We start from the raw sequence: 26,933 nt of genomic DNA on the forward strand, positions 1-26,933 counted from the left end.
GCAATGAGAAACATTGTTGCATTCTATATAACAACGTTTTAGTCAACTATTGGGACTGTCGCAAATGAGACACATTGTTGCATTCTATATAACAACGTTTTAGCCAACTATTGGGACTGTCGCAAGTGAGACACATTGTTGCATTCTATATAACAAACTTTCAGACAACTATTGGGACTGTCGCGATTAGACATACCGGGAATCAATGCATTTAATCCCTGCCCTTAAATAGGGAACATTACCCTTCTGGTTATGAAATATGTTAACCATATATAAGCCCAGGGCTTAAATTTGAAAATGCACAATACTTTGATAGAAATGAAAAGAATCAGTATTCTTTCAAACTCTCTAATCAGAAAACTGGTCTATGGATTAAAACTTGAAAATTATGAAATTGTTCACTCGAGTAGGTAAAATAAATGTGAACGTGAATTAAGTTGACAGTCCAATTAAAGGAACACACGAACTCCAAACTATAATGAGAGGACTGACTGACATCTAAGACAATGACTAGTCTCTATGGCGTCAACGTTTCTGCATTTGGAAAGGGTCATTCCTAAACACCCAGAAAATAAATCCAAATATAAGCCCATGGACTTCAGTGCGGAAAGAAATCCTAGAGATAGTATTGCCCAGTATTGTTCCCGTCCGGATTACAACGTACATGACCAGTATGGGGACAATAAAACACATTGTTTTCACCTTATGATAAGGTAAAGGACCAGTATTAGGACAATTAGACACATTGCTCTCACCCGTATTACAACGTACAGGACCAGTATTGGGACAGTTAGACACAATGTTCTCACCTGTATTACAACGTACAGAACCAGTATGCGGACAATAAGACACATTGTTTCCACCTTATGACAAAGTACAGAACCAGTATTGGGGCAATTAAATACATTGTTCTCACCTGCATGACAATGTACTGGACCAGTGCTGGGACAATTAGACACATTATTCTCACCTGTATTACAACGTACAGGACCTATATGTGGACAGTTAGACACATTGTTCTCACCTGTATTACACCGTAGAGGACGAGTATTGGAACTACCACGGTGAGAAACAATGGCGTGCTGTAGGAGATGATGACGATGATGGTGATGAGCTTGGACACGTTATTCAGCCATTGTCTCAAGATCCGCGCCATTTGGGTGTCAATAGTTCCTACGTCACGTGTAAACCGGTTCATGATTCGCCCTGTAGGTGTTGTTTCGAAGAATGCCATTGGTTGCCTGAGAATGTTGTCAAGCAGATTCTGATGGAGAGTGGCAGCAGCGCGGACCATTTGCGTGAAGGTAGCACCCACAAAGAAGAATATAAGAACGGCTGGAACCAATAAAAGGATGCTTTTATAAGTACATATTACGTCACCTCAGTCGCTCGTGTCATTTATACCATGAAGGTCAGGGTCAGTAATCTTTAGTAACCCATGCTTGTCGTAGGAAGCGACTTACGGGATCGGGTGGTCAGACATAGTTCACACATGTCATCGTGTCCCAAATGCTGTTGATCGCTGAATTGTCTGGTGCAGACTCGATTATTTACAAATCGTCGCCGTATAGCTAGAATATTGCTGAGCGCAAAACTAAACTCACTGGATTTTGTGTTTCGAAACCTGCTCATTTTGTTTGTTTGTTGCTGAACCCTGCACTCGGCAATACCCCAGCTATACGTCCCGGTTTGTAAGTAATCGAGTGTGGACCAGAAAATCAAGTGATCAACATCATGAACACTGATCATTGTAACGTCCTGGGCCCACTTACACAGAACGATCTTAGCGCTACAATTAGTAAATCCTTAACTTCGGCTACAATCGCCAATCAGCTTAGATCATTGTAATTACAATTACCACCTGTCAGGAGCTCGGATCATTGTGGTCTGTGACAAAATGGCGTTCAAGTTAATGTCTGTTTCACGTAAATATTCAGCATTATGTCTGGAGATTGGTTTACATTGTGTAAAACTGTGTGGTTCGCCTCGACACATTAACAACACGGAGAATGCACCACCGATTTAAAGTCAGAACATCGTTTTTTGCGGCAGTGAACCACTTAACAATCGAATCGATTTCACAAAGTACTATTCCCACCCGGTTCAGTGTTGGAAAATGTGTGACAAAAATCATGGAAAGTATAGTAACGAAAGGTGTCTGCATGCGATTAATGTGGCCGTGACATTTTAAATAGCTCAAGGGCGTCTAATCTTAGTGCTTGCGCAAGATGGGAAGATATTATGCCGTTGCCGTCGAGTCTGCCAAGCCCAATCTATCTAATGTTGACATTGCAGAGCTCCACATTTATTTGTTTTCGATCACGATTGTTTCTTAGTTTATCAGTGAAATAGTCTACAATTATATAATACGTGTATAAACAAGTTCCATTTTCACTTTTAAATCTAAAATTGAGTCGGACAAGAGGCAGGGATTTTTACTGTATACACCTTAGATATAATGCAAATATTCGTCAAACCAAGAAAGACACTTGGTGATGAATTTGAAATCTGTATAAAAAGGAATTTCATAATAAGAAGAAATAATTATGAAGGAAATAGATTTGAACATAACAAATAATTGACATACTGTGAATAAGTATTATATAAAAACATACTGCACACACGAAATATTATTTATTATTCTGTAACCGGGAGTTACAATCTCGGTTTATAATGATGTTTTATGGTTAATTTAAATGTTAATTAAAATAATTTTGTACATTATAATTTATATGAGCTAGAAAGTGTATATGAATTGTGTAATATAAATATAAAAGAAATTGTACATGAGGACAGGGAGCGCAGATAGTAAGGGATTTAGGTAATTAATTGATTGTCCGAACTTGGCTGACATCGGACAGTATCATAAGCCTTGCGGTTATGTCTATATCAGTAAAGACAGAGTACGTTATCATGGGAAGGGGGGGATACAAGCGGAAAGTGGTTGAAATGGACAAGGGGTGATGTAGTGAGGGATTAGTAGGACCAATTGACATAGGAAATGAGATACAAATTGTGTTTCTTTTCATCTCTATAAGTCTTGATAGTTTATCAGGACTTAAGAAGTAGGTATAGAGGTGGACAATTAAAAGGACAGTCCAGCGATGTGTCATATTTTTACAATTGTAGGTTGACAGATTCTAGACTTTGATGCTAGGAGGACTGGGATAAAACTAGGGGGAAAAGTTAGGTACGGGAGACGGTTTGCGGGGCTAAGTTAGACGGTCAGAGGTCGCCGCGCTCCCAAAGACTCAGGATTGCTTACAGTAGGTTTGTAAAGCACCTGAATAGTCTTCTATATAACCGTTGATGCAAACTTCAATAAAGCGCTAGACGATCTACGAGAGACTTGGCTCTTTGTTCCTGTTTCGAAACCACTTGAACACGAAGCCCAAACAAAGAAGCGGGTTACAATTCATATTTACCCGATCATATCTTTACTAAACCATACCGTGTATGAAATATTTGGGATTTTACTCCAAATCCCCAGCAGTGAATCACATAATGTCACATTGACAATGATTGACAAATCTTCTCGCATTTTTTCTCATGAAAATTCTGCAAGGTGTGATTGAGGGAGGAATTGCTGTGTGCAGTAACCAGTTCCACATTTTATTTGCAAGCTTGCAATATGCACTTGCAGATAACTGTAGACAGGAGTCGAGTTAAAAAAATTCCTACCTTAACCATTTGAGGAATTCGATCTTAGTTAAGACCGCAATCCTAATCCATGTTGTCTTACACTCGCACTAAGATCGGCTTTGTGCAAGTGGACAAGGGCAATTGTATGGTGATTATAACGTTGACTGCAGGGGTCTGAACGTGACTGTACGATATCATAGTTATGTGTGAAATATTTGTACTATAACAAGGTAAGAAGGTTATTTACGTATACCTTACTACACTCCTGTTGCAGTGATATACTGCTTACATGTTTGAATATAATACAACGAAAACAGGAAGCACATAATAAACAGTTTATACCAAGTGTCTAGTGATATATGAGGTGTGGGACATTTCGTAACTTGAAAAACATTATTATATATATCTTATTATAAATCCTTAGATGTAAACACTAACGTAACGGCATGTCTCGTCTGGGAAAAAGTCCTTAGATGTACATAATTATGTAACGATATGTCTCACCTTGGAGAAAGATCTTAGATGTACACAATTACGTAACGATATGTCTCACCTGGGAGAGAGTCCTTAGATGTACATAATTATGTAACGATAGAATACGTTACGAATAGAATGCGTTAGAAAATCCCGAGAAGTACACAATTACGTAACGATATGTCTCACCTGGAAGAAAGGCCAGTGCTCTGTATAAGTATGCAATGGTATACCTTACCCTGGGAGAATGTACTGAGCTGCACACAATTACATATCATCATCTCTCGACTGTGAGAACGTTCTGAGCTCTATAATAATTACGAAATGGTATGCCTTACCCTGGGAGAAAGTCCTGAGCTCTACATAATTACGTAATTGTATGCCTTACCCTGGGAGAAAGTCCTGAGCTCTACATAATTACGTAATGGTATGCCTTACCCTGGGAGAAAGTTGCTGCGCTGTACACTGACAGGTAATAATAGGACAAATATGTAACATCGCTTGTGTTGGCCCAGAAGGTCAGGTTCTTTAGTCTGGGTTCGTCTGTCCAGATGCTCAGCCAAACGTTGCTGAAAACCCCGGTCGCCCGGAACAGCAAGAAGCACACTATGATGATCAATCCACCCGTCACTCCTAGCGCCCGGAAATACGTCCTAATCACTGAACACTGCACCTGGAACAGACAGACGTCAGGTCGTCAAGTTATCAGGTATTACATGGTAGGCCATCATTGTTTGATAATTATTTCGTTGAAATGGAAGATGAATTGGTCTCATATTGTGTAATATATTGTTACCGCTTTTAATTCAGGACAGCCATCGTCCAGATATTTCTAGACCAAAGACTATGCAGCCAAGTCATGTCAGACTTAATTATACAATCTGCATTCTTAATCGTTATCACCACAGCAGAGTACACTGTTTTGTCAGCCACCCGTTTCCACGCCTTCACGTTCATTAATTACTGTATGTGACATTTACAGCCTTAATTGGTCACCCCCTTTGACCGTGTCTGCCAATACATCAACTGGTTGAAAGAAGTGCTATAATTGTTTTTTGTCATCTGTCCATTGTTGAGTCGTCGCAGTGGGGTTGTAGTGGAATGTATTCATGTTTACTTGTTTGTCATATCTTGCGTAAGCAGCAAAAGAGGTTTGAACTCAATCTATCCTTCGTCTTTGTCAACGTATTGTTCGTCTTAATTATGAGCGGCGCATGTACGCGATGACAGAACCAAGACATGATATGAATGGGATGTGAGTGCAAGAGTAATGTGAATGGTAGATTCGTTTATTTGTTCCTTAACGCCGCACCTGCCAATATTTCATTTGTATGACGGCATTCTGTGAATAATTGTGCCTGGGTCAGATTATCTTGTGATTAACCGCATGAGCATCGATCTGCGCAAGTGGGATATAATGACATATATGACATACACCACATCAGTGAGCCTGACCACCTGATCCAGTTAGTCGCCTCTTACGACATGCATGGATTGTTGAATATCAATTCTAGCCCGGATTTAAACCGGTCGATACATGTGTTCAAGTCTTAGGCAACTGAGGTTTCCTTGGAAATATAACAGATATGTACTGACCCTGCCCTGCTCGGACTTCTCATCTTCAACCAGACGATGTTTCTCCGCTGACCGAGGGTCTTCATCTATGTCACTGGAATCCGTGTCCTCGTCCTCAGTTCCTCGGTCCTCGCTTTCTCCTCGCTCCTCATTTGCTTTGTCCTCATAATGGCTGACAGAAGATTAATCTCACTGAGTGAGTTCATCAAGATTCGAGCAATGCCAGGGATTCACACATTGCACCCATGTTGAGAATCAAACCCGGATCTTTGCTAAGGGTCTGGACTACCCCACCACCCTAGGTAAAGAGTTTAACCCTGAGTAGTAAAGTGTCAATGACGAAGTTTAAAGACAATATTTGTTTCAGTCCCCCTCCCCAAGCCTTCGGAAATGATATGATAGGTTTTCTGCAGTGATTAACGCATGGCTCTCAAATTCAGCCAAGAACAGAACGTTTACAATGCTGGAGAAATAGTCTCTTGATAATGAGAAATGGGAGACACGAGGAAATTGTAGATGACGAGAAGAAGACGATCAACATATCAAATTATTATCAATAATAAGTCCAGGATCAGAAACAATACAGAAGAAATTATTTGTATTGATGGTCATACGTAAGATCGAGTGTAAATGAAAACAAAAAGTGACTGGTCAAAAGCCATTGTGAGAATGAAATGCTCTAGGAAGATGTATTGTCTAACAATAGTAAATTTTGAACAAATGAGTTTTCGGTAGTGATTTGAATCTTTCAAACTCCTGGTTACTTCGTATTTCAAGTGGGAGAGAGTTCCATAACTGGGGACCTGGGATTTCGAAACGTCTCTCACCAAAAGATCTACGAGAAGGTACAAAAGACACTAGTTACGGGAACAGAGTTCTCCCAGGTTTGCATTCTTGAATGAGTTCAGAAATGTGTGGTGGAGCAACACAGTGGATGGCTCGCAGTGTCAGAATTAGCATTTTGAACTTGATTCTGCCGTCAACTTGAGCAAGAAAAGACCTTTCAGCATCGAAGTGATACGTTTTGGCTTGCTGGTTCTTTCCATTAGTCTTGCGGCAGAATACTAGACATTCTGAAGTTTAAAGATAGGCTATTTTGGCAACCCGAGAAGAAGGGAGTTGCAATAATCCTTATGGGCGATTACACGTCTGAAAGAGCAAAGGTGAGCTGTTGTTTTGTTGTTGACAAATTGTCCTATCAGACTGATGATTCGGATTTTCATGCAGACCTTTTTGCCTCCTTGACATTCAGCACTGGGTGTTAAATTAACCATAGCTAGGTTCGATGACACTAGATGACGACTTAAGAAGGGGAAGTGTGAACTTTAGTTTCGTGGCCTTTGAACACCCATCTCAGTCTTTTCCTCGTTCAGCATACAGAAATTTCTGGCAATTGAAGTCATGACATGCATTCTTCAATCCTGAAAGCAGAATTGGCTGCCGTTTTATATTTCAGCTTGACTGATAGATACAGCTGCTTATCTGCAGTCGATAGTATCAAAGGCAGAGGAGAGGTCTGCTGTACAGCCTGAAGAAGATCTCTGAACTCGAACACGATCACTCACAGTCCTATGCCCTTTTCTGTAAGCAGACTATAACACACCCCATAGACCGGTGCTCTTCAGATGCTAGTTGTGAAGAAACAATATGGTCTAATAACTTGCATGCAAAAGACGGACTGGAACAAATCTATTGTTTTTAAAACCCATGAGTCCACTTGTGATGATGATGATGGTGGTGGTGGTGATGATAGTTTTATGATAGCGCACATTACCACCATTCTATGTGAGTAAGGTTTAATGCTCTTTTGCATTATTGACAACAACCAGGATATTGTGAAACATGTCCCTACCTTAGTGATCCAGAGAGACTGTTATCTTTGTTGATAGATCTAACTGACTGTGATAGCCCAGATGTGAGGCGGACTGGAGACTTACTCAGGGGAGTCAACTGTGGTATGGAAGTCAGTGATTCAACTCTCTCCAACATGCCAGTCTTTATTTGGTCCACTGAATTGAAAGCAGTGAATCTATTAACAGTATGAACAATAACACATGCTGCTATCAGACATGTTTCGTGTATGCCCGATCGGTTGCAAAGTTATATTCTTAGATAGTATTGAGGGCTTACCCAGCTTTCAAGAGAAGAATCATATATAAGCCCAGACATTTTATAATGGTAGTGGCGCTCCTTCTATCTACCTGTACAAATGTACGAACCAACAAATGTTATGATCCACCAGGCAAGTAGACCTTATTTAATGCACTAGTCACAAGGCAAATGTGCTCATTTACTTAACACAAATGGTGGACGAGACAACACTCAACGTATTGATTTCTACTAAACGTAAACATTCCCCATCCTGTTCTACGGAGTCAGGAAATGTGACACGGAATTTACATTCCTCATCCTGTGTCTCATTGAAATGCCACACAATAAACAATCACATTCGACATACTGTTTCCGAGATCTCAGACACAACCGGTACTTACATTCATCATGATGTTCCCCGAGTCCAGGATCTGAACTACAACCAGTATTTCAATTAATCATTGTTTTCCCCGTGTCCAGGATCTGAGACACATCCGGTACTTACAGTCTTCATTATGTTCCCTGATGGTAGGATCTGAGACACACCCAGTACTAACATTCTTCATCATGTTCCCCGAGTCCAGGATCTGATCTACATCCAATACTTACAATCTTCATCATGTTCCCTGAGTTAAGGATCTGAGACACACCCAGTACTAACATTCTTCATCATGTTCTCTGAGTCCAGGATCTGATCTACATCCAATACTTACAGTCTTCATCATGTTCCCTCAGTTCAGGATCTGAGGCACATCTAATACTTACAATCTTCATACGTTCCCCGAGTCCCGGATCTGAGACACACTCAATACTGACATTCATCATCGTGTTCCCCGAGTCCTGGATCTGATCTACATCCAATACTTACATTCTTCATCATGTTTCCAGAGTCCAGGATCTGGGACACATCCAGTACTTACAATCTTCATCGTGTTCTTCCTTTCCAGGATCTGAGACAGTGCCAGTACTTACATTCAACATCGCTTTCTCCATCTGTCTCCTGTAGCAGGTAGGTTTTCAGAAACTGTGCAAATGGTCCATCATGATCAAGAAGCTCTTCATACGACCCCACTTCGGTTACCTCCCCTTTATCCATGACTACTATAACATCCACCATAGGCAGCCAGTGCACGCCATGAGTCACAAGTATTCGAGTCTGTCAGACAAACACGAGTGAACGAGTAAGCTTCATGTTGTAGCAACATATCATCAAAATCACGGCGGGGGACACCGGAAATTGGTTTGACACATTCTACCTATGTGGGAAGTCGAACCCGGGTCTTCGGCATAATGAGGGAATGCTTTAACCACTATACTAACCCGCCACCTATATAAATATGAACGAAAGTTGGTGGCATAGCGAGTTGTTAGTATTTGTTCACTTGTTCACTTCCGAACCTTAGCTCTGTAGCTTATCCGAACGTTTATTAAAATGTGCTCCTTGTCCTATCGCAAGCGCCAGCTATAAACACTTTAAATGCAAGTTGGTTGTCAAACAAAAAGTAAATATTTTTCAACGATATTCAATCAGCGAAATACTTGAAAATGAAGTGAATCTTCATCAATTACCCATGTTGAACTTTACTGGACACAATAGTAATTCGAATTCGTGTGGAGGAAACTCACCAGAAAAACGGGAACAATACTGGTGCTCACACACGGGAGCCATTCATTGGAGAATGTCTTAGTCACACAGTTTACATGATGATGTCATAAAGTAGTCCAACAGTTCGCATATTGTTTTCTGAGTATACCTCAGATGGTATTTGCTCCCCTTCTGACAAACTGTCCTGAACTTGAGCCGACAGGCGTGTAAAAACCGTTCAGTAACAAATGCCAGTTGATGAAAGTTTAGGGTAGCTGAGTGCTACACATTTGTAAAATGTTAAAAAAAATAAATGTAGTGACAAAACTTTGAATCTTTTCTGAGAGTAAAACATTGCTTGCACATGTTATAATGTCTACATGTCTTACTGCCCGTGAAGGTCCGGGTTCGAGCTGATCTTCAGCATCTCATGCTTGTCGTAAGAGAGAATAAACGAGACCCCAAATGCGTAGACCAATTGTAAGCCGGATCTTTACGGGAACGACAAGTATGGGTTACTGAATACAAACTGTAATCCGGATCTTCACGGGGAAGGCGAATATGAGCTACTGAATACAAACTGTAATCCGGATCTTCACGGGGAAGACAAACATGGATTACTAAAGACCAATTGTAACTCGGACCTTCAAGGGGACAACAAGTACGGGTTACAGCAGAACAACTGTAACCCAGATCTTCAGGGTGCACCACCAAGGGAAGGCTCAAACAACCGACATGACACATAAGAAGGTAGCAGTATCACTGGTAGGGAACTTGGTTACAGTGAAAGTGGAGTCTTTGTGATTTTTGCAACAGCAAGGCAAGGGTAAGGTAATGTATATTTGGCTTGTATACCTAGAAAATCAATATTTCAAGACACTTGAATTATAATTTACTAACGTTAGGTCCAAATCCGATTAATTGACCAGACTGGACGAATCATACTCCGTAGGGTTTATTTTGGGATTGGGAATTATCTGTGACAATGAACGAATTTTCCGTTACATCAATTTCGTAATCACAACGTTTCTGTGACATTTGACCGATGGAAACTTGCACGATCCCGACTAGTGAGGATATACAAAAGAGTTTGAAATTGAGGGTAAGTTAAGATGAGAAACTGATAGGTGTTTCTTTAATGTCATATTGGGACGTTTTGATAAAACTGAGCTTTTATGTTTTTTCAGCAATATTAGGCATCGATGTCCTCGTTTGCAACTTTCGGATTCAACGTGTTGAGTCTATATCTGATGCAGTCTGGTTAGGTCAAATGTCTCAAAGCAAAATATCAAGAATTCGAGTCGATACAGTAGGTGTAACGTTTTGGTGATCGCAACATAAGCAAGCTTTGTTCGAACTATTTCTAATTCTTGGCGTTTCAGCGAATAAATGGCTTCCGTGGTTTCACTGTCTGATTCACTATATGTAAACAGCTTGTATCAGTGTGAACAAACTTTACGAATGTCAACTCCCCCTCCTCGCCCAGTCCTCCTCCCCCAGTCCCCCTCACCGTATTCTTCAGCAACCCCTGGTGTCCTATAACATGACTGAAGATGTGCTTGCCAACATGGGAGTCCACAGCGCTAAGAGGATCATCCAGCAGATATATGTCTTTGTTACTGTATACAGCTCGGGCAAGTGACACTCGCTGCTTCTGTCCTCCACTCAAGTTGACGCCCTGGAAAACACCTTTTGTATAAACACATATTACTGAGAAAGTGAGGAGTATCGTGGACACGTGGAACTTATAAATCCCCTCTACAAAGATATTTACAATTACTAATCACATCACGAGGGATTTTTAGAAACAGAGACAGGGGAAGATTGACTGTTCAGGGGAAGACCACTGAATCGTTTAGATTGGCTTACATACTGAGCTACGTTCTTTAATATTTCACTTGTCCAATCTGCTGTGCCGTCATAAAACACCATTGTGGATTTTTAGCGAGCACTGCCACTGTGATTGGCAACGCAGTTCTCTTTGAAAATTCGCATCCTTTGTGGCGTGCTAAAATCAAAGATTGTAGGTTCGACTAGGAAAAGTGTGCAGTTTATATTGCTATGTTTGTTTATTGCTATACCCGAGTTCGCGTGTTTCATCAAGTTGGTAATCACACCTAATCTACTTCAAGCGTACGGGCACAACATCGCCCATAAGGTCATTGACCCGTGAAGCTCCGGTGTAGAATAGGCCTTCAGCAACACATGCTTGCCATTAAAGGCGACTATCGTTTGACCTCCCGGTTCATGCTTGTGTAGAGCAGCTCAGGTCAAGCTGAACAACCTGTAGTAAGGGACAAGAACCTTTCCATCCTTGTTAGATATCACGGCTAAGGAAAAGAAAAACTGGCTCATCGGAAAGCAAATATACGCAGGAGCTGACCACTAGCGTGGCCATGAGTCATATGTCATCACCATAATCCTTGATGACGTCATCAAAGTGGAATTTGATCTTGGGCAGTGTGTTAATCAATTCAGGTCAACATTTACCTAGCGACATATGCTTACAAAAGGGATCACCTTTCCGCAAACACCTGGTGGCATAGCCACAGTGATTCACAAACACATGCTCATGATGTAGGCGGAATTGTACAGTGAACTCTGCTGTTAGCAGATGCTACTTGTTTGGGCTGAAAGGGTTTTGTCTTTCTAATTTTCCGAAACATATGACACACTTTGTGCTGACAGAATATTCAAAATAATGCTTTATGAAACGCCCTGCCTCGTCCATCAATACAATTTCCTCTACAAGGTGAACCCACCTTCTCCCCGATCTCAGTGTCATCCCCACCTGGAAGGAGGTCAAGGTCGGATTCAAGGGCACATGCCCTGATGACGTTCCAGTATTGTTTCTCTTTGTATCGCCGTCCAAACAGCAGGTTCCCTCGGAGTGTCATGTGTTGAATCCAGGCTTGTTGCGGAACGTAGGCAACAGAACCCTGCACAAAGACTCGCAGGTAAGAAAATGATCATTAGATCTTTTAATTATTGATGAATTAATTCCTTATAACAAAGCAGTCCACATGCATAAATAGTCGACACTAACAATATGACGACTGTTACACCCGCCGTTAAATTAAATTGAATATAGCAATGAACATTTTGCCTCAACGTCTACGGAACATATTATCTCCATTATCACCTCCCCAAGTAAACACACGATACTCCAACCCTTATCCCGAACTGGATCCAGTTTTGGCCAGACGTTGACTTTGGAATCCTAAAACGGACATTGTCGATTTTGTAACGAATTAACCACAGGTAATACGATAATGCGACGACGTGTCGCTGTTTGTCGCATTGTCTCTGTGTCGCATTGTGTGACCTCTTCTCTCTACTCAGATACATGGTTGAGTGAGTGAATGTTAACATGTTTTATCCGACATGACGACGGCGCAAAATACGGATTGTAAATTGTGAGAATCGAACGTGGGTGCTAGAGACAGGCGACACGTCAGCCAAAGCCACATGCAGAGTTTTGTAATGAGTTGACAGGTGCCTGGCTATGCCCACCTTCATCTGCACACATCCTGTCAGCTTCTCCATCTCTCCCAGTAGGGCCAGCAGCAGGGACGACTTCCCCGCTCCCACCGGCCCCACCACTGCAATCAACTGTCCTCTACGAACATCCACGTTGATGCTGGAGCAAAAACAAGAGCTTCTCTGAAGATCAACACTGACTCCAGAACACATACTTTCATGATCTCAATCATGAGTAATGGTCGGAATGGTTTATATTAATAGTGCAACGATTAATCGAATTTCGATCATTCGCGAGTCGGCCATCGTTATTCGCGATTCGAATCCAGATTTAACATTTTCGAATCGAATATTTTGTTTTACATTCAAAACATTTGTTACAGCCTGGTTCACTGGGTCTGTTGCGACTGCAGTGTCAGAGCAGCTGCATTTGTTATCGAGTTGTACATTTGGATCTTTCCACTTCCGCTACGTCAAAACCAAAATGGCCGCGACCTGTGTTGGGTTTTGGGTTTTCTTTGAGAGATGGAGCAGCCGATAAGTCGGCAACCATATGCAGATTATGCCTGTGTACTCTGAAATACGTCGCAGGATCTACTACAATTATGGCGTCGCACCTCAAACGACGACATGGCATCATTGACAATGCCAAGCCGAGGGATTCTGATAAGGATCTATGTCAGGTTATAAAAAGAAAAGGGGATGCCTCGCAAAAGACATTGCAAGATTGTTTTAAGGACCATACGGGTTTGGTTTACAATTCCCCTCGTGCCCATTTGATCACCAATTCAATCGGCAAATTTATTGCCAAGGACATGAGACCATATTCGGTGGTTGAAAATTCTGGCTTTAGAGAAATGATAACTGCTTTGGAACCCAGATATACAATTCGGTGTATTAAAGTAAGCATGTGGTAATGTGGTATACGTCATTATAACTTTTAAGTCATCTTGTGTGTATTGTCTTCTGAAAATTATTCGAATCGAAATACTCGAAATCGAAAGTTAAAAATCGAAAATCGATTCGAATCGAAGGTGGCCCGATTCGTTGCAGCCCTAGTTTATATGTAAAATGTTGACTGGAAGAGGTGAATCCGGGTTTTATGTAACCTGCACCTTATCAGCTGGCTTGAACAAATGAAATCTGTTGGTGCGCGTCGCCTTTACCTATATATTACAAAGAGAAAAATGCGTCGAATCGAGGGTAAACAAGGTAACGTTTGAAGCTGAAGAAAATGCAGAGCTTCCTTACTGATAACATCATGTAGATTCACAGAAGCTCACAGCATTTGCTTACTTTTTCACAATCACAGACTCTTTATCAGAACATTTGATTTTAGAAATAGTTGTGTACAACTGTACCACATGAGAAATTTAAGGGAAAACGTTATTCATTGATCCACGAGACATTTGTAAACAAACCTTGCGAACTCTGATGTACGTATCTATCTTATCTATCTTCAGGTTCAATGCAACTTAACAAACAGGAAGCAAATGGCATTTGAGATTTACCGAGAAAGTAAGCTATGAAATCAACTGTCTCATTAATATCATTTTATTTTTTATTTTTTTGGTAGAAACATTTCGACACGAAGTAGGCATCCCCATAAGCACTGTTTGTGCACAGATCCTGATATGGGGCATGTGTTTATGAATCTCTATCTAATGTTGTCTATTCCCTGAAATAATGCTGACAGCGACGTCAAAGACATACATATTAATGATGATGAGTCCCTGATACGGTGACCAACCTTCAATTGTTGGAGATCTATAGCTCATTCACGTTGTTTTGTCACAAAACACTCTCATATGCTTCCTGAAATTTTGCCTATATGTACTCACTGTACAATCGGATCTGCTTTCAACATATATGTATATGTCGAAAGCAGATCCGACACACACACTCGCGCGCGCGCACGCACACTCACACACACACACACACACACACACACACACACACACACACACGTGTTAAAGCGTCATAGACCAGTAACATTTATTTATTTTGCATGACGGTGAGATAAATCCATATGTTCGCAATGAGTCGAGCGTATCCTGTTCCACCAGAGCTCCACCTGAAGCACATTTAATCGGGGTTATTTTCTCCGCTATTACGCACAGTTTAATGCTCACTTGTTAAGCGTGGGGACTTGCAGAGATCTGTTCCAGGTGAAACTCCCATTCCGGATACTTAGGGCCATACCTGTAAAGTAAAAAATATATACTGAGGGAAACAAATAAGGAAACAGCATTTCACCGTTAAGCGCCGAAGGATGGAAACAAGTCGATATACAAGTTAATTATTATTATTGTGTTTTACAGATTAAAGATAGTATGAAGCAGAGAGGGTCCGGGTGATCCTGGCACAGTCATCACCTCAGGATCCTCGCCCCCTCTACACGCTGCCCAGACAGTGAATGGGACTTCTCCCAGGAAACACTGCCCAGTCGAACCTACCAAGTATTGTCCGGAGAATATCAAGGCTCCCCAACACTGCAGCCTTCTACATTACCCAAATCAGAAGTGTTGTGCTCCCGATGGAGAACCCGGGCATTCTCCTGATCTGCGCCGCGAGTTCAGGAGGTACCAAACCAAGGGTTCCACGAACAACGGGGACTCTGACAACAGTGATACCTCTTCCCAAAATAGGAATCGAGATATTTCAAAAGCGAGGTCCGCATATTTATCATGCTTTTCCTGAATCTTGCCAATCACATTGCTGTCTAAATGGACAGAAATGCCAATGATGTAAATATATTCATTGGCTTTACCAAAAAGGACAAGATCAGGTTTGTTGGAATTCGATGGGCCTATTCCAGAGAATTTTGGAATCATCATTTTCCATGACTGCCTGGAGATGTTAAGGGTCGGACTGTGGATGGACCTCAAGGTCAAAGCCACAGGCATGGCGGAGGCGATAGTAAAAGCAGCGAGCCATACCATCATGTCTTTTAAGATAGGCTGTTTGTGCCACGGAAGGGCATCCACTGACAAGGTGTTGGACAGCCTCTGTGAATTCACAATTGACGATTGTGAGTGGTCCTGAGCAACAAAAAGAAAGCCCTCAGTTTCACATTTGAGACCAGCCGACTTCATTCAGGCGCAAGAGTCGGTTGGATAGCTGTTCTGTTCCACACACTGCATGTACACACAATGCAATGGTTTCTCAGAAAGCTTCTCCACAAAGGACCGACTCCGGGCAGACTTGGTAAAGGACTTCACCTGTTTTACTCCCATCGCTGTACGTCCAGCAGTACATCACTATCAATGGAATTCCTTGCTTGCATCGTGAGTCTTGACATGCATCACCAGAGGATCATACGATAAATATATATGTGCAAATATACAATAACACTTTATCGTTAAGAGCCTCCACATCAACCAAACCCCGGCCTCCGGAACTGATAGGTATATATTAACGATTAAGAAAGGAACGACGGAGATCAGATGTGATCCCCCTGGTCAGGTGGTCAAAACTCCAATCAACTACTCCAAAGGAATAGATGACTGATACAGCAAAAGATTTGTGGCTTCGACCTTGTTCCGAGCATTTAGCCCTGAACTCCAGAAGTTGAATCTGGGCATTCTGGAGTTTGTCTCAAACTTGCATTCCATGACAAGTGTAGATGCTCAGTAACTCCTCCACCTTGTAACCTGAACGATCCATCATTAGTTACCTTGCCGCATATCAAAAGAAGAGTATTACATTTGTCATTCCAAATGTCATTCCAATATCATTAGAAAAGGACTCGACAAGGAGAACCTGTCCTTTCAAATTGACATCCCCTTTGGCAAGGAGCTCGATGTCATCCATGTAGAGGAGATGAGTAAGAGGTGTTGTTGGATCTGTGCAGAGGAGGTCCGGGATGGTATCCCTCCTCCGTATTGACAGAAAACTCAAAGGTGTTAGAGACAGACAAAAAAGTAAAGGACTGAAGGAGCCCTGGAATATTCCCCTTCTGATTGGAATAGATTCCGAAGTCTGTACCTGACCTTGCGAGTACATCTCAAATTGAGTCGACCAGCAACTCTTTGAAGGCATGAGTAAATCAAGTAGTAACTGAGAGAGGTCAATACACTGAAGAGACTTCAGAATCCATGCGTGAGGGACAGAGTCGTATGCTTTCTTGTAATCAATCCAGCACATGGAGAGGTTGCGGTGAGGTGTTTTTGCCTCTTCCAAAACCATTTTCTGTACAAGATGTTGATCTTTGCACCCCCAACATCCCTTTCTTGCCCCTTCTGCTCTCTGTAAATCTTGTCATTGGAAAAGCAGTAAGATGACACGGGCTTTGTCAAACTCTCTGAGAATAATTTGTGCGGAAGTTTGGGGGATCAGTCAAGTCTCCTATTTTGGGAAGAGGTATCATGCGACCATGGAGGAATATCACCTGTGTCCATAAGAGAATTAAAACAGTGAAGTAGCGGTGTTTGGAATGCCACCGGGCGCTGGAGCTTAATTAGATTTGGACTTTTTTTATGACACTTTTCAGGCAATATGGTGAGATGTAACAGACAAACAACCTAGTTACTTTCTCATGCATTGCAAGGTCATAATCACTGACCGACGATGCCTCCAGGTTACAGTTGCCGGGTACAGACCACAACTGTTTCCAGAACCTTACATTGGCATCCATGTGAGGCCGTTTATCATGGTCGCCATCACCATTTGTTTTCAGTTGCATGTAGAAGTGTTTTCCATTATTTCTAAAATGTTTATTTTGTGTGATGAATTTGATTTTCTGTACCCATTGTTCCTTCTTTTAGTCCAAACGTTTAGTTTTGTCTTAAAGGACTCGACAATTTTACCATTATCATGTTGTTATTCACGAGTTCGTTTATACATTCTCAGATTTCCTAGCAACTCTATTCAAAGCTGGTGATTGAAACGGGAAAATAAAGGAATGCTGGAATGTTTCTTTGTTCCGTTATTTGTTTCCCTCAGTATATGTGAATATTCTGCCAGAAGTCTTCTGTAAGGATACACTCAAATATGTTGTAACAGGAGCGAGATTCACGGTATTGGTATTCTTTTCCAATGACCTTTTCCAATGACTTTTGTTTTACATCGCTTTAGCAGTATACCTCAGTTTCACAGCAGGGAAGACAGAACCTGTATGCGACAGAACTCTCGAGGTTGTAGACCTCTTTAAGCCACAGCCTCATCTATACCATATGCAATACTATGCAATATCTACGTAATACTTCAATGTCATAAAAGCTACAAATCTGTCTTTGAATCATATCTGTCCTGTGATGCAGGTTGAGGACATTACCCGTCTCTGTGTCTGATGTGACGCTGTCGGAGTCAAGGTCCTCTCCCGTCATATAGTTAGACAGTCGCTTGATGGACACGAAGGCCTGAAAAACAACAAAATATATTAAGCTTGTTCAGTTTTCAGAGCTTGTTCCAGTCACATCAAACCATCATTAATAGAATAGTTATACTAGACAGATATACTGCTGTCAATATGGGGTGAAAGTACTGAGAGTTATGACGAGTTACCTGGACCATAGATACATATTCATCCGCTCTCTGATGAGTTACCTTGATTACAATAGGTACACAGTGAGGCAGAGAGTTCATGGATTGTCTGATAATTTACCTGGACCACCATAGATACACAGTTAGGCAGGGGGACATGGGCTGTCTGTTGATTTACCTGGACCACCATAGATACACAGTTAGGCAGGGGGTCATGGGCTGTCTGTTGATTTACCTGGACCACCATTGATACACAGTTAGGCAGGGGGGTCATGGTCTGTCTGATGAATTATCTAGACCACCATAGATACACATTTAGGCAGGGAGTTCATCAGTTGTCTGATGATTACCTGGACCACCATAGATACACATTTAGGCAGGGAGTTCATGGTCTGTCTGATGAATTATCTAGACCACCATAGATACACAGTTAGGCAGGGGGTTCATGGGCTGTCTGATGATTTACCTGGACCACCATAGACACACAGTTAGGCAGGGAGTTCATGGGCTGTCTGATGAGTGTGAAGAGACTGAGTGACACAAAGGCTGTCTGAGAATCTAGATAGTGGTCGTCAGACAGCATCACATAGGTCACAAAGCTGATTAAGGTCACCTGAGGGTCAAAAGGCAAAAGAGAAATAGGACTTCAGTATCAGAGACACAGTTGTCCTACCATCCATTTTGTTTTACGATTTGAGTTTAATTCAAAGCAATACATGGGTTACTGGACCAAAAGGTCAAAAGGTGGAAAGTGACTGAGGTCACATCTAGAATACGGCCTAGTGTGTCATAGACGCGGAGATGTTGAACTACTGAAGACGAATTATCCAAATAAACAGGTTTTGTACAGATGGTGCATGGGGATGAATCATTCCGCAAACATTATAATTACCTATCGCCTCTTCGGTCATGCGGACAAAACTTCCATCTGTCAGAAGAGATAAGTCCAAGTAACCCGGAAAGGTTGGGGGGAACATCTCAAAACTTCAGTTGAATACTGAGTTTAAGTAGATATTATTTGACATTAAGTGGAATTAAGCGTCAATTAATACCCCACATGACTAATGCTCCTAATCATGCTTATTTGTCACTTCCACATTCGATTATTCCTAGTCCGCATTAATAAAGCTAGAATATTGCTGAATTTAGGATAGAGCTGAGTTGAAGCAGCCCTCAAGGAAACAAAAACTCAAACATTTCCCCCAACCAGGGCGTATCTGAATAACTAAACATATGAAAATGACATGATCAGAATATATTATTGTTTTATAATTTGAATATATTCTGTTAAGTAACGGTCAACCTTACATTTACTTTTAACATTTTGCCGAACATGACGCAATGTGTGCATGCCATAGGCAGTATTCCCCGAGGTCATATTTCTAAAGTCGGCGTAAACCTAAACCCACTCGCTCTCCTATTTTACATTTCGCATCGATACTTGACCAATCGATGTGTTTTTATTGTTATCCCTGCATCCTTGCACCGCCAACACAATGTCTAGCCTCTAAATTCTTCCAAATCACACATTTTTTGCCAATAGCACATGATAGTTTATATCATCCATGAACGACATTTGGTGCTAAAAATTGATATCTTCCCAGCATCTTCGAAAACACTTATTTTGATTTAAAAAATCCCAAGTTTCTGAAGAGTGTCAATTGACGAGCCTCTCGATGAGAACAGTGTGTCGAGAAGACTGACCAGGGTGGGGGCGCCCGTGAAGCAAAAGGTGTTGACAGAGTTCAATATAGCAAGTTTCTGCAGAATGCGGACCTCCTTGCTGCGGATGGCTGCGATCCTGTCCCGGAACGAGTCCTCCCAGGCGTATAGCTTCAGCACCTGGAATGTACGTGTCATGTTATTATGTATAGGAGAAAATACACCTCCGAGGTTTTCTTAGACAATGTAAAACCGGAAGAGGAGGGAAATCCCAAGATTCCTGACCCCGATGATTTGACATTGTCTACCAAATCCGATGAGAACTGTTTTCTGTGACATATATACCGTCAAAGATGTATAATTACAATGTAGATGTTCATTTAATGAAACTACATAATAATAAATGATACGCAGGAAAATTAATTTAATGACAATAACTATCAAAAAACCCAATTCAACCCCTTTCTTCGTCGGCCAGGCGGCCGTGTGATAAAGAGTGGACGTTCCAATCCTGCTTGGAGAAACATTTGTACTTTGAATTTAATCTTGAACGATATTTTTCAATCGATTTGACACTCTCATATATCATATGAATGCTGATGTTCATATAGAGATAGGAAAAGACAATTACAAAAAGTAAAACCTGGGAAAAGGTCTTACTAACGAAAAGTAAAACCTGGGAAGAGGTCTTACAAAACCAAAACCTCAAATACGGTTATTCTGGGAAAACAAGAGATGACCTAACGTAGAGTAAGAAACACACTTCAGGGTCACATAAAGAAGATAGGGCTAAGTTGTATGCTTCTCTCGAGGTTACTCCTATAAGTTACATGTTGCATTTGGGATGACACTTTTTTAAAGAAAAACTGCACTTTCTTAATATAACATATGTTACACCTGACCACTTTTTAAATGGCAGTGTATAACTATAGTTACACGGTGTCTTGAAGGGGTGTAAGGGACTGTAAGACGTATTTCCTGGGGCGGAAAAGCGCGGAATTTACATGGGTCTTACAATGTCGTATAACCTGTCAAAACAACGAGTAACGAAATTATTGCCCCTAAGGTCTCTATAATTAGCTTATTTTATATAAAAAGAAAAACATGAAACGTTCTTCGACAGACAGAGACGCAAAACGTTTGGTCATTTTTTTCTGAACGGTCATAAAGGGAAATAACTCACAATGGCTTCGTTTGTTATATACGATATGTATGTGATCGAATTGTGTTAAAAGGAATAGAGAAATACAGAGACATTTTAATTTTTGCGATATCTTTACTGACACAAACTAATACGAAATCATGGAACAGTTTTATTACTCTGTTTATAGTAATGATTGTATAACTAAAAATAATTCAAAGCCATCAGGTTTTTGGCAGCCAGTCATTTGTACAACCGGTATAGTGTGTCATGAGACAGATTTGTTTACAGTTCACACACCTTGATAAATCAGTCTACATGGTTTCGTATGCTTTGGCTCTGTACCAATAAGAAATTATCAATTAACAAAATTATCTTAAGGGTAATAAGTTAATAAGGTATGATGTACGCAGTGTCACCCGAGCCTGTAGGCGAGGGTTAAAGCATACATTGAACAGCACACACTTCATTTATCTTCCGTCTTGTTAAGTAGAGAAAAGATCAATAAGCAAGATCGATACGCAAGCTACCGACTATATGAAATGAAAACGAAATGTCGTCTGCCCTCGACTGAATTTTTAATATCAGTGAAACATATTCTGACAAGCTTAAAACTGCTATAAAAACGGTTAATTATGTTTAAGTTCAGTGTGTGAACGATTCAATAGTTTAAATAGAGCAGTGAAATACGGTCAAATAAATGAATACATCCATTGTAAACTAAAAGCCAGCTAAGCGAACTACGTTAGAAAACCCGGGCACTGCGTCATGTCATGACATCATACGATTCTTACTCATACAGCTTCTCTGCGAAGGGTTTAGCGGTTACCGTGGGTATAATATTTTCAGGTGAAATATGAAAGTAAAGTATGTTATTTAAGGAAAGGTCATAGTTCATAGACACTGTCCGGAACAATTCTTTCCAACCGTATAGCTTACCACCTGCGGTCAGTCAGTCTTACTTATTTCAACGGAGACGGGACCAAAGGTAATAAGTCAAAGTCACGTCCTGATGAATGTCTGTATCCTAAAAAGCTATAAAACAAACCTTCTTGACTTCAAGAGGTAATCATACATCAGACGTTTTAAGAAACTTTAAAACAAAAAAAAAGTGGTCGTGTAGTTTGCGGCAAACCACTTCCAAGATTTTATTCACTTTAACACGAACGACTCGTAACGGCAGACGTTTAGACTGTAAATGTAACCAGTTACTTAGGTCAGCTGCACTTAACTAGATTTTGAAAAAAAAATCCATACGGAACAAAATTTATGAATAACAAATTCTTTAATTCGTGAGAGCGACGTTTCGGTATAGATTCCTGTACACGCATAAACGGAAAATGAAGAGGGGGGTAGATATATATATATATATATATATTGAATGTTACTATGCAACAAGGAAAACAAGTAAATACTGGCTAGGCAGTAAGCTGATGAGCCTGGTGGGTTGGACATAAGAAAGGCATGGAAGCCATTGTGGAGGAATGCATCATAGGTGGATCGTCTCGGTTCATGGTGGGCTTTTGTCGTTTGATGAGGATGTCCTCGGTGAGCTTGCATTTAGTGAAGTCTGCTTGGCACCACTGTATTTAGTGATTATGTCGTGCTTTGATGTCGACAGAGATGTCTGATTTGCTGACGGAATTGGTCTGACGTGTTTTTACTCGGGTGTTGATGGTTGGGGCGTTTCGACTATATAAGACATTACTCAATCACAGTTCATTTTGTAGGTGACACAATTCGAGTTTGGCATGGTAGTACAACGTACATATTATACACGTGAGTTGACATAAGTCCTGTGCACAAAGCTCACGTTAGGAAGTTGAGCACCGTCGAGCAAGTACAGTCCTTGAGTGGGTGACCGTGTTTGACTCCTGAGAATTTCTAGGACTTACGTCCTGACCAACACCAAAGCAGATGTGATACATGTGGTTTCAGTTTGTCCAAACTTGCGTCTATTCACCTAGCAGAAACATGGGTACCCGGTTGGATATAGTCATGTGACTATAATCTTCTAGCGCCTAACAGGCAGCTTATCCAGGGTAATAACAATCAGTGTGTTAGCACCTTGAGAATGCTTTGATGCGTGGAGATTAGAGGATTGATTATATGACTTCTCATTTTTATGCTTTACAAATTAAAAACAGTATACAGCAGAGGGGTTTCGGGTGATCCTGGCACACTCAGGCCTGAAAGGCTCATTATCACCTCTGGGCCCTTGCCCTCTCTACACACAGCTCAAATGGGACGTTGCCTAGGCGAACCCACCAAGAACTTTTCGGAGAATATGTAGACTCCCAAACACTACAGCCTTCTGCATTACCAGCTCCGGGTCCGGGTTCTCCACCGGGAGCACAGCCCTTCTGACCATCTTTGTATGAAACCAAGGGCAGTAAGAACAATGGGGAGTCTGACGACAGTGTACGTGGGATGCAAACGAGACATTTCAACGGCGAGACATTTTCCAGGACGCCTTGGACGTGTTCGGTGCCGTACCATGGATGGATCTCGGAGTCAAAGCCACAGTAGAAGCAGAGAGTAATGCCGTCCTGTCTTTTAAGATTTGCTGTTTTGTGCCAGGGAAGGGCATCCACTGACATGGTGCAGGACAGTCTCTATAAATTCTCCACACAATCAATACTTAATGTTATGATTTACTTGTAGAATCACATTTACGCGATTGCGAGTGGGAAGTGGCTGTGATTACAATTAGTATTGGTTCCAATAATTAACATTCCGGAATTATACAATATATATGTATATTAATTTTTGTACAACCAGACTGCCTTCGCAGAACCAGAAAGCCGTTACTCAGCCTATCGTCACCCTGTCCTCCTACCTCTCGCATATCTTGAAATCAGTTTACCTTTATCCCGGTTAGAACTTCATTCATGAATTTCAACCGCTCGTCCTTGACGGTTAGACGTTTATTATGAAGTTTCCTCAGGTAAGTCGACAGCTTGAAGTTAACTGGAGCCAGAACTAGCATGACCGCAATACCAGCAAAGATGGCGACCCCAATTGTCTGGTACAGGAAGTAGAGGCCAAGACTTAGCATGAACGGTGCTGACCATAGCACCCACAAATTGCTAGTGACCTCACGAACACGCGCACAGTCTACGGACATCATGTTGACAATAGCGCCGGTCGTGTACTGCCTTCTGGATTCATTGTTCATACTCAGTGCCTGCAAAAACACAGAAACTCAACTTTGATACGATATGGGAGTGGGTAAGCTTAGTTTTACTGCCCTGAACAGAATTCCAGCAAAATCACAACGAGGGACGTCAGAAATAATAGTTAAACATTGTATCCATTTGGCAATCGAACCTGGGTCTTTGAACACTTTAACCACTCGGCTACCCCACTTATTTATATTTGTGAAGAAACCATAATGCGTCTTCATTGGATATTCTGAAACGGATGGTCAAATTCTATATATCAGAACTTGTTAGATAGCTTTACTCACATGCATGGACGTGTCCTATCATATATTGGACGATAATACGGAAACCACATTTGCCTTATCCCACCGGGTACCCACGTACAGCATGAAAAATATAGTTTCACCCCTTTCTCCTCGGTGAAATCCAGTTTTCGATTATGATTGGGGAGAGTTTACCTTCCGGTACACAGCAGTGACTAGAGCAGTCTTGATCTTGAGGCCGATGTTGAATGCGACGAAGACGCACTGAGACAGTAAAATGGACTTGAACATGGACACGATGAAGAAAGATGCCACTATCACATAACCCTTCCAGTCTGTCTCGCTCTTCCGGTGTTCCACATACCAGATCAGCCTTCTGAGAACAGTGAAATACAATAGTTTAATTGGAGCCTGTGTAGCTCGTCTTGTTATGCGTGAGGATTTCTATTCAAAATATTGTAAAATCCTGGCTTCAATTCTTTTTATTGCCATTTCTCTCCTAACATGCACCATTGTTATCTCATTATTCATGCCTGGGCTGATAATTCCACTTGTCCATCGACCTTAGCTATTGAGTTACTACTGGATTCCCTCGTTATCTTATCCCTGGTCTTTCATTCTCCTGATGAAGGAGTAGGAATACACTCCAAACCTTAGTATTCTTCAGTTAAAGGACCTCACATACAACTTTCTCGTCTTTATTAAAAAGCGACATTTTACAAAATAATTTTACCAATACTAGGCCTACTTGTGACTTCTTCTCAGTGTAGGTCTTTCGTCCAAAGCTTAACGGATCAACATAACTTGTATGGGTCGGAAGGAACCATTCCAAATGTGGCCTGAGAGACTGTAAGTAATACAATATAGTCTGGGAGAGTCATGTATTCAACTTACTTGCTTGCACAACCGCGGCTCCGGAGAGTCATGTCTCTGACATACTTTCTCCACACACACACTTGACAAACACCAGACTGCGGTGTCCACGAGAACCGTCTTTCAAGAACACCAGGCCCGGTAAATCATATCTATGACAAACTTACTTGAGCAGCAGCGGGAAGAGGAACTGCACCAGGTCAGCACAGAATCTCAGCAGGTGAGACACCAGTAGTTCACTTCCATACGTCCTGAATAATACTTTTATCAAAGTCCATTTGTTTGCATGACCTGTCCAGGAGGAGGTCTTCTTGCCTCGAGTCTCCACACCACTGTCCGGACTACTGTCAGTGGTAGCCGGCTTCTTCAGTTCCAGGAGAACTTCCTCGGTTGAATCAGCAGGTTCAGTCTTCTTGTTCCGAGTCTTCACACCAGGATGTGTGTCCAGATCTGTGGCAGCGCCAACCCCGCGAAGTTTCTTTAGTTCCAAGAGAACCTCCTTCTCAGATGTGTCTGCAGGTTCTGTCTTCCTGTTCCTAGTCTTCACACCAGGATGTGAGTCCAGATCTGTCTCAAGTTTCTTCATTTCTTGAAGAACCTCTTTTTCTGCTGGGTTTGAAGGTTCGGTCTTTGAATTGAGTTTATTGATTTCCAGTTGCCACTGTGCGTCAAATGGAGGGACTGTGACCTGACTCATGAGATTTGGAGGTAGGTTCCACAGATCGTTTTCTGTGATTGGATGCCTCCAGCCCCTCCAGATCAACCTGGAAAAAGGGAAATTGTAAACAGATACATCGAACCCGTCCATTCGGCGAGACGACAGAACGGTTTAACCACGAGGCTACCCCACCACTCTGACTAAAGTTGGACCTAGTCAGAAGTCATTATGGGACGAAATTTAGACGTCACTGTGAGAGTGAAACTGAAACTAGGGAGAAGTAATTGCGAGATTAAATTGAATTTGAAAGAAGTCAAAGTGTAGATAAAGCTGAAACAGTTGAGAGGTACAATGGGGAACAGTTAATGAGGAACTGAAGCTGAACTTTCGGAGAAGTCACTGAAGGATTTAAACAGAAACTAGGGAGAAGGCACTAAGGGACTATGGCTGAACTTCGGGAGAAGTCACTGTGGGACTAAGGCTGAGCCGACGGGGTAGTCACTGACGCATTAAAGCTGAACATTGGGAGTAATCATCGTGGGACTAATGCAGAATCTAGGTAGAAGTCACTGTGGGACTAAAACTGAACCGAGGGATATCTCATTGTAGGACTGAAATTGCCCCTAAGGCGAAGTCACCGTGGGACTAAAGCTGAACCTAGGGAGAATTCGTTGTGGGACTACAGCTGAGCCAAGGAAGTAGTAACTGACGGATCAAAGCTGGACTGTGGGAGTGGTCATCGTGGGAATGAAGCTCAAACTAAGGAGAAAGTTTGCTGATGGATTAAAGTTGAACCGACAGAGTAGTCATAGTGGGGCCGACGCTGAGCCGAGGGCGAAGT

General features: G+C 41.6%; 1 protein-coding gene across 1 annotated transcript in view; it reads right to left on the reverse strand.

Annotated features, from left to right (window-relative positions):
* The window catches only part of LOC137264893 (multidrug resistance-associated protein 1-like), a 41,268-nt gene that overhangs the window by 13,221 nt on the left and 1,114 nt on the right, over positions 1–26,933 (reverse strand). Inside the window, exons 2-16 of the mRNA XM_067800280.1 lie at positions 25,602–26,198; positions 24,757–24,937; positions 24,001–24,321; positions 20,036–20,173; positions 18,798–18,944; positions 18,123–18,207; positions 14,980–15,049; positions 12,881–13,007; positions 12,130–12,306; positions 10,878–11,045; positions 8,755–8,938; positions 7,544–7,700; positions 5,713–5,863; positions 4,555–4,789; positions 1,025–1,335 (exon numbers count right to left, since the gene is read on the reverse strand). Of these exons, the coding sequence (XP_067656381.1) occupies positions 1,025–1,335; positions 4,555–4,789; positions 5,713–5,863; positions 7,544–7,700; positions 8,755–8,938; positions 10,878–11,045; positions 12,130–12,306; positions 12,881–13,007; positions 14,980–15,049; positions 18,123–18,207; positions 18,798–18,944; positions 20,036–20,173; positions 24,001–24,321; positions 24,757–24,937; positions 25,602–26,198 (3,049 nt within the window). The remainder of the gene's footprint in view (positions 1–1,024; positions 1,336–4,554; positions 4,790–5,712; positions 5,864–7,543; positions 7,701–8,754; positions 8,939–10,877; positions 11,046–12,129; positions 12,307–12,880; positions 13,008–14,979; positions 15,050–18,122; positions 18,208–18,797; positions 18,945–20,035; positions 20,174–24,000; positions 24,322–24,756; positions 24,938–25,601; positions 26,199–26,933) is intronic.

This window comes from Haliotis asinina, chromosome 1 (assembly GCF_037392515.1).
Source record: "Haliotis asinina isolate JCU_RB_2024 chromosome 1, JCU_Hal_asi_v2, whole genome shotgun sequence".
NCBI classification, from domain to species: domain Eukaryota; kingdom Metazoa; phylum Mollusca; class Gastropoda; order Lepetellida; family Haliotidae; genus Haliotis; species Haliotis asinina.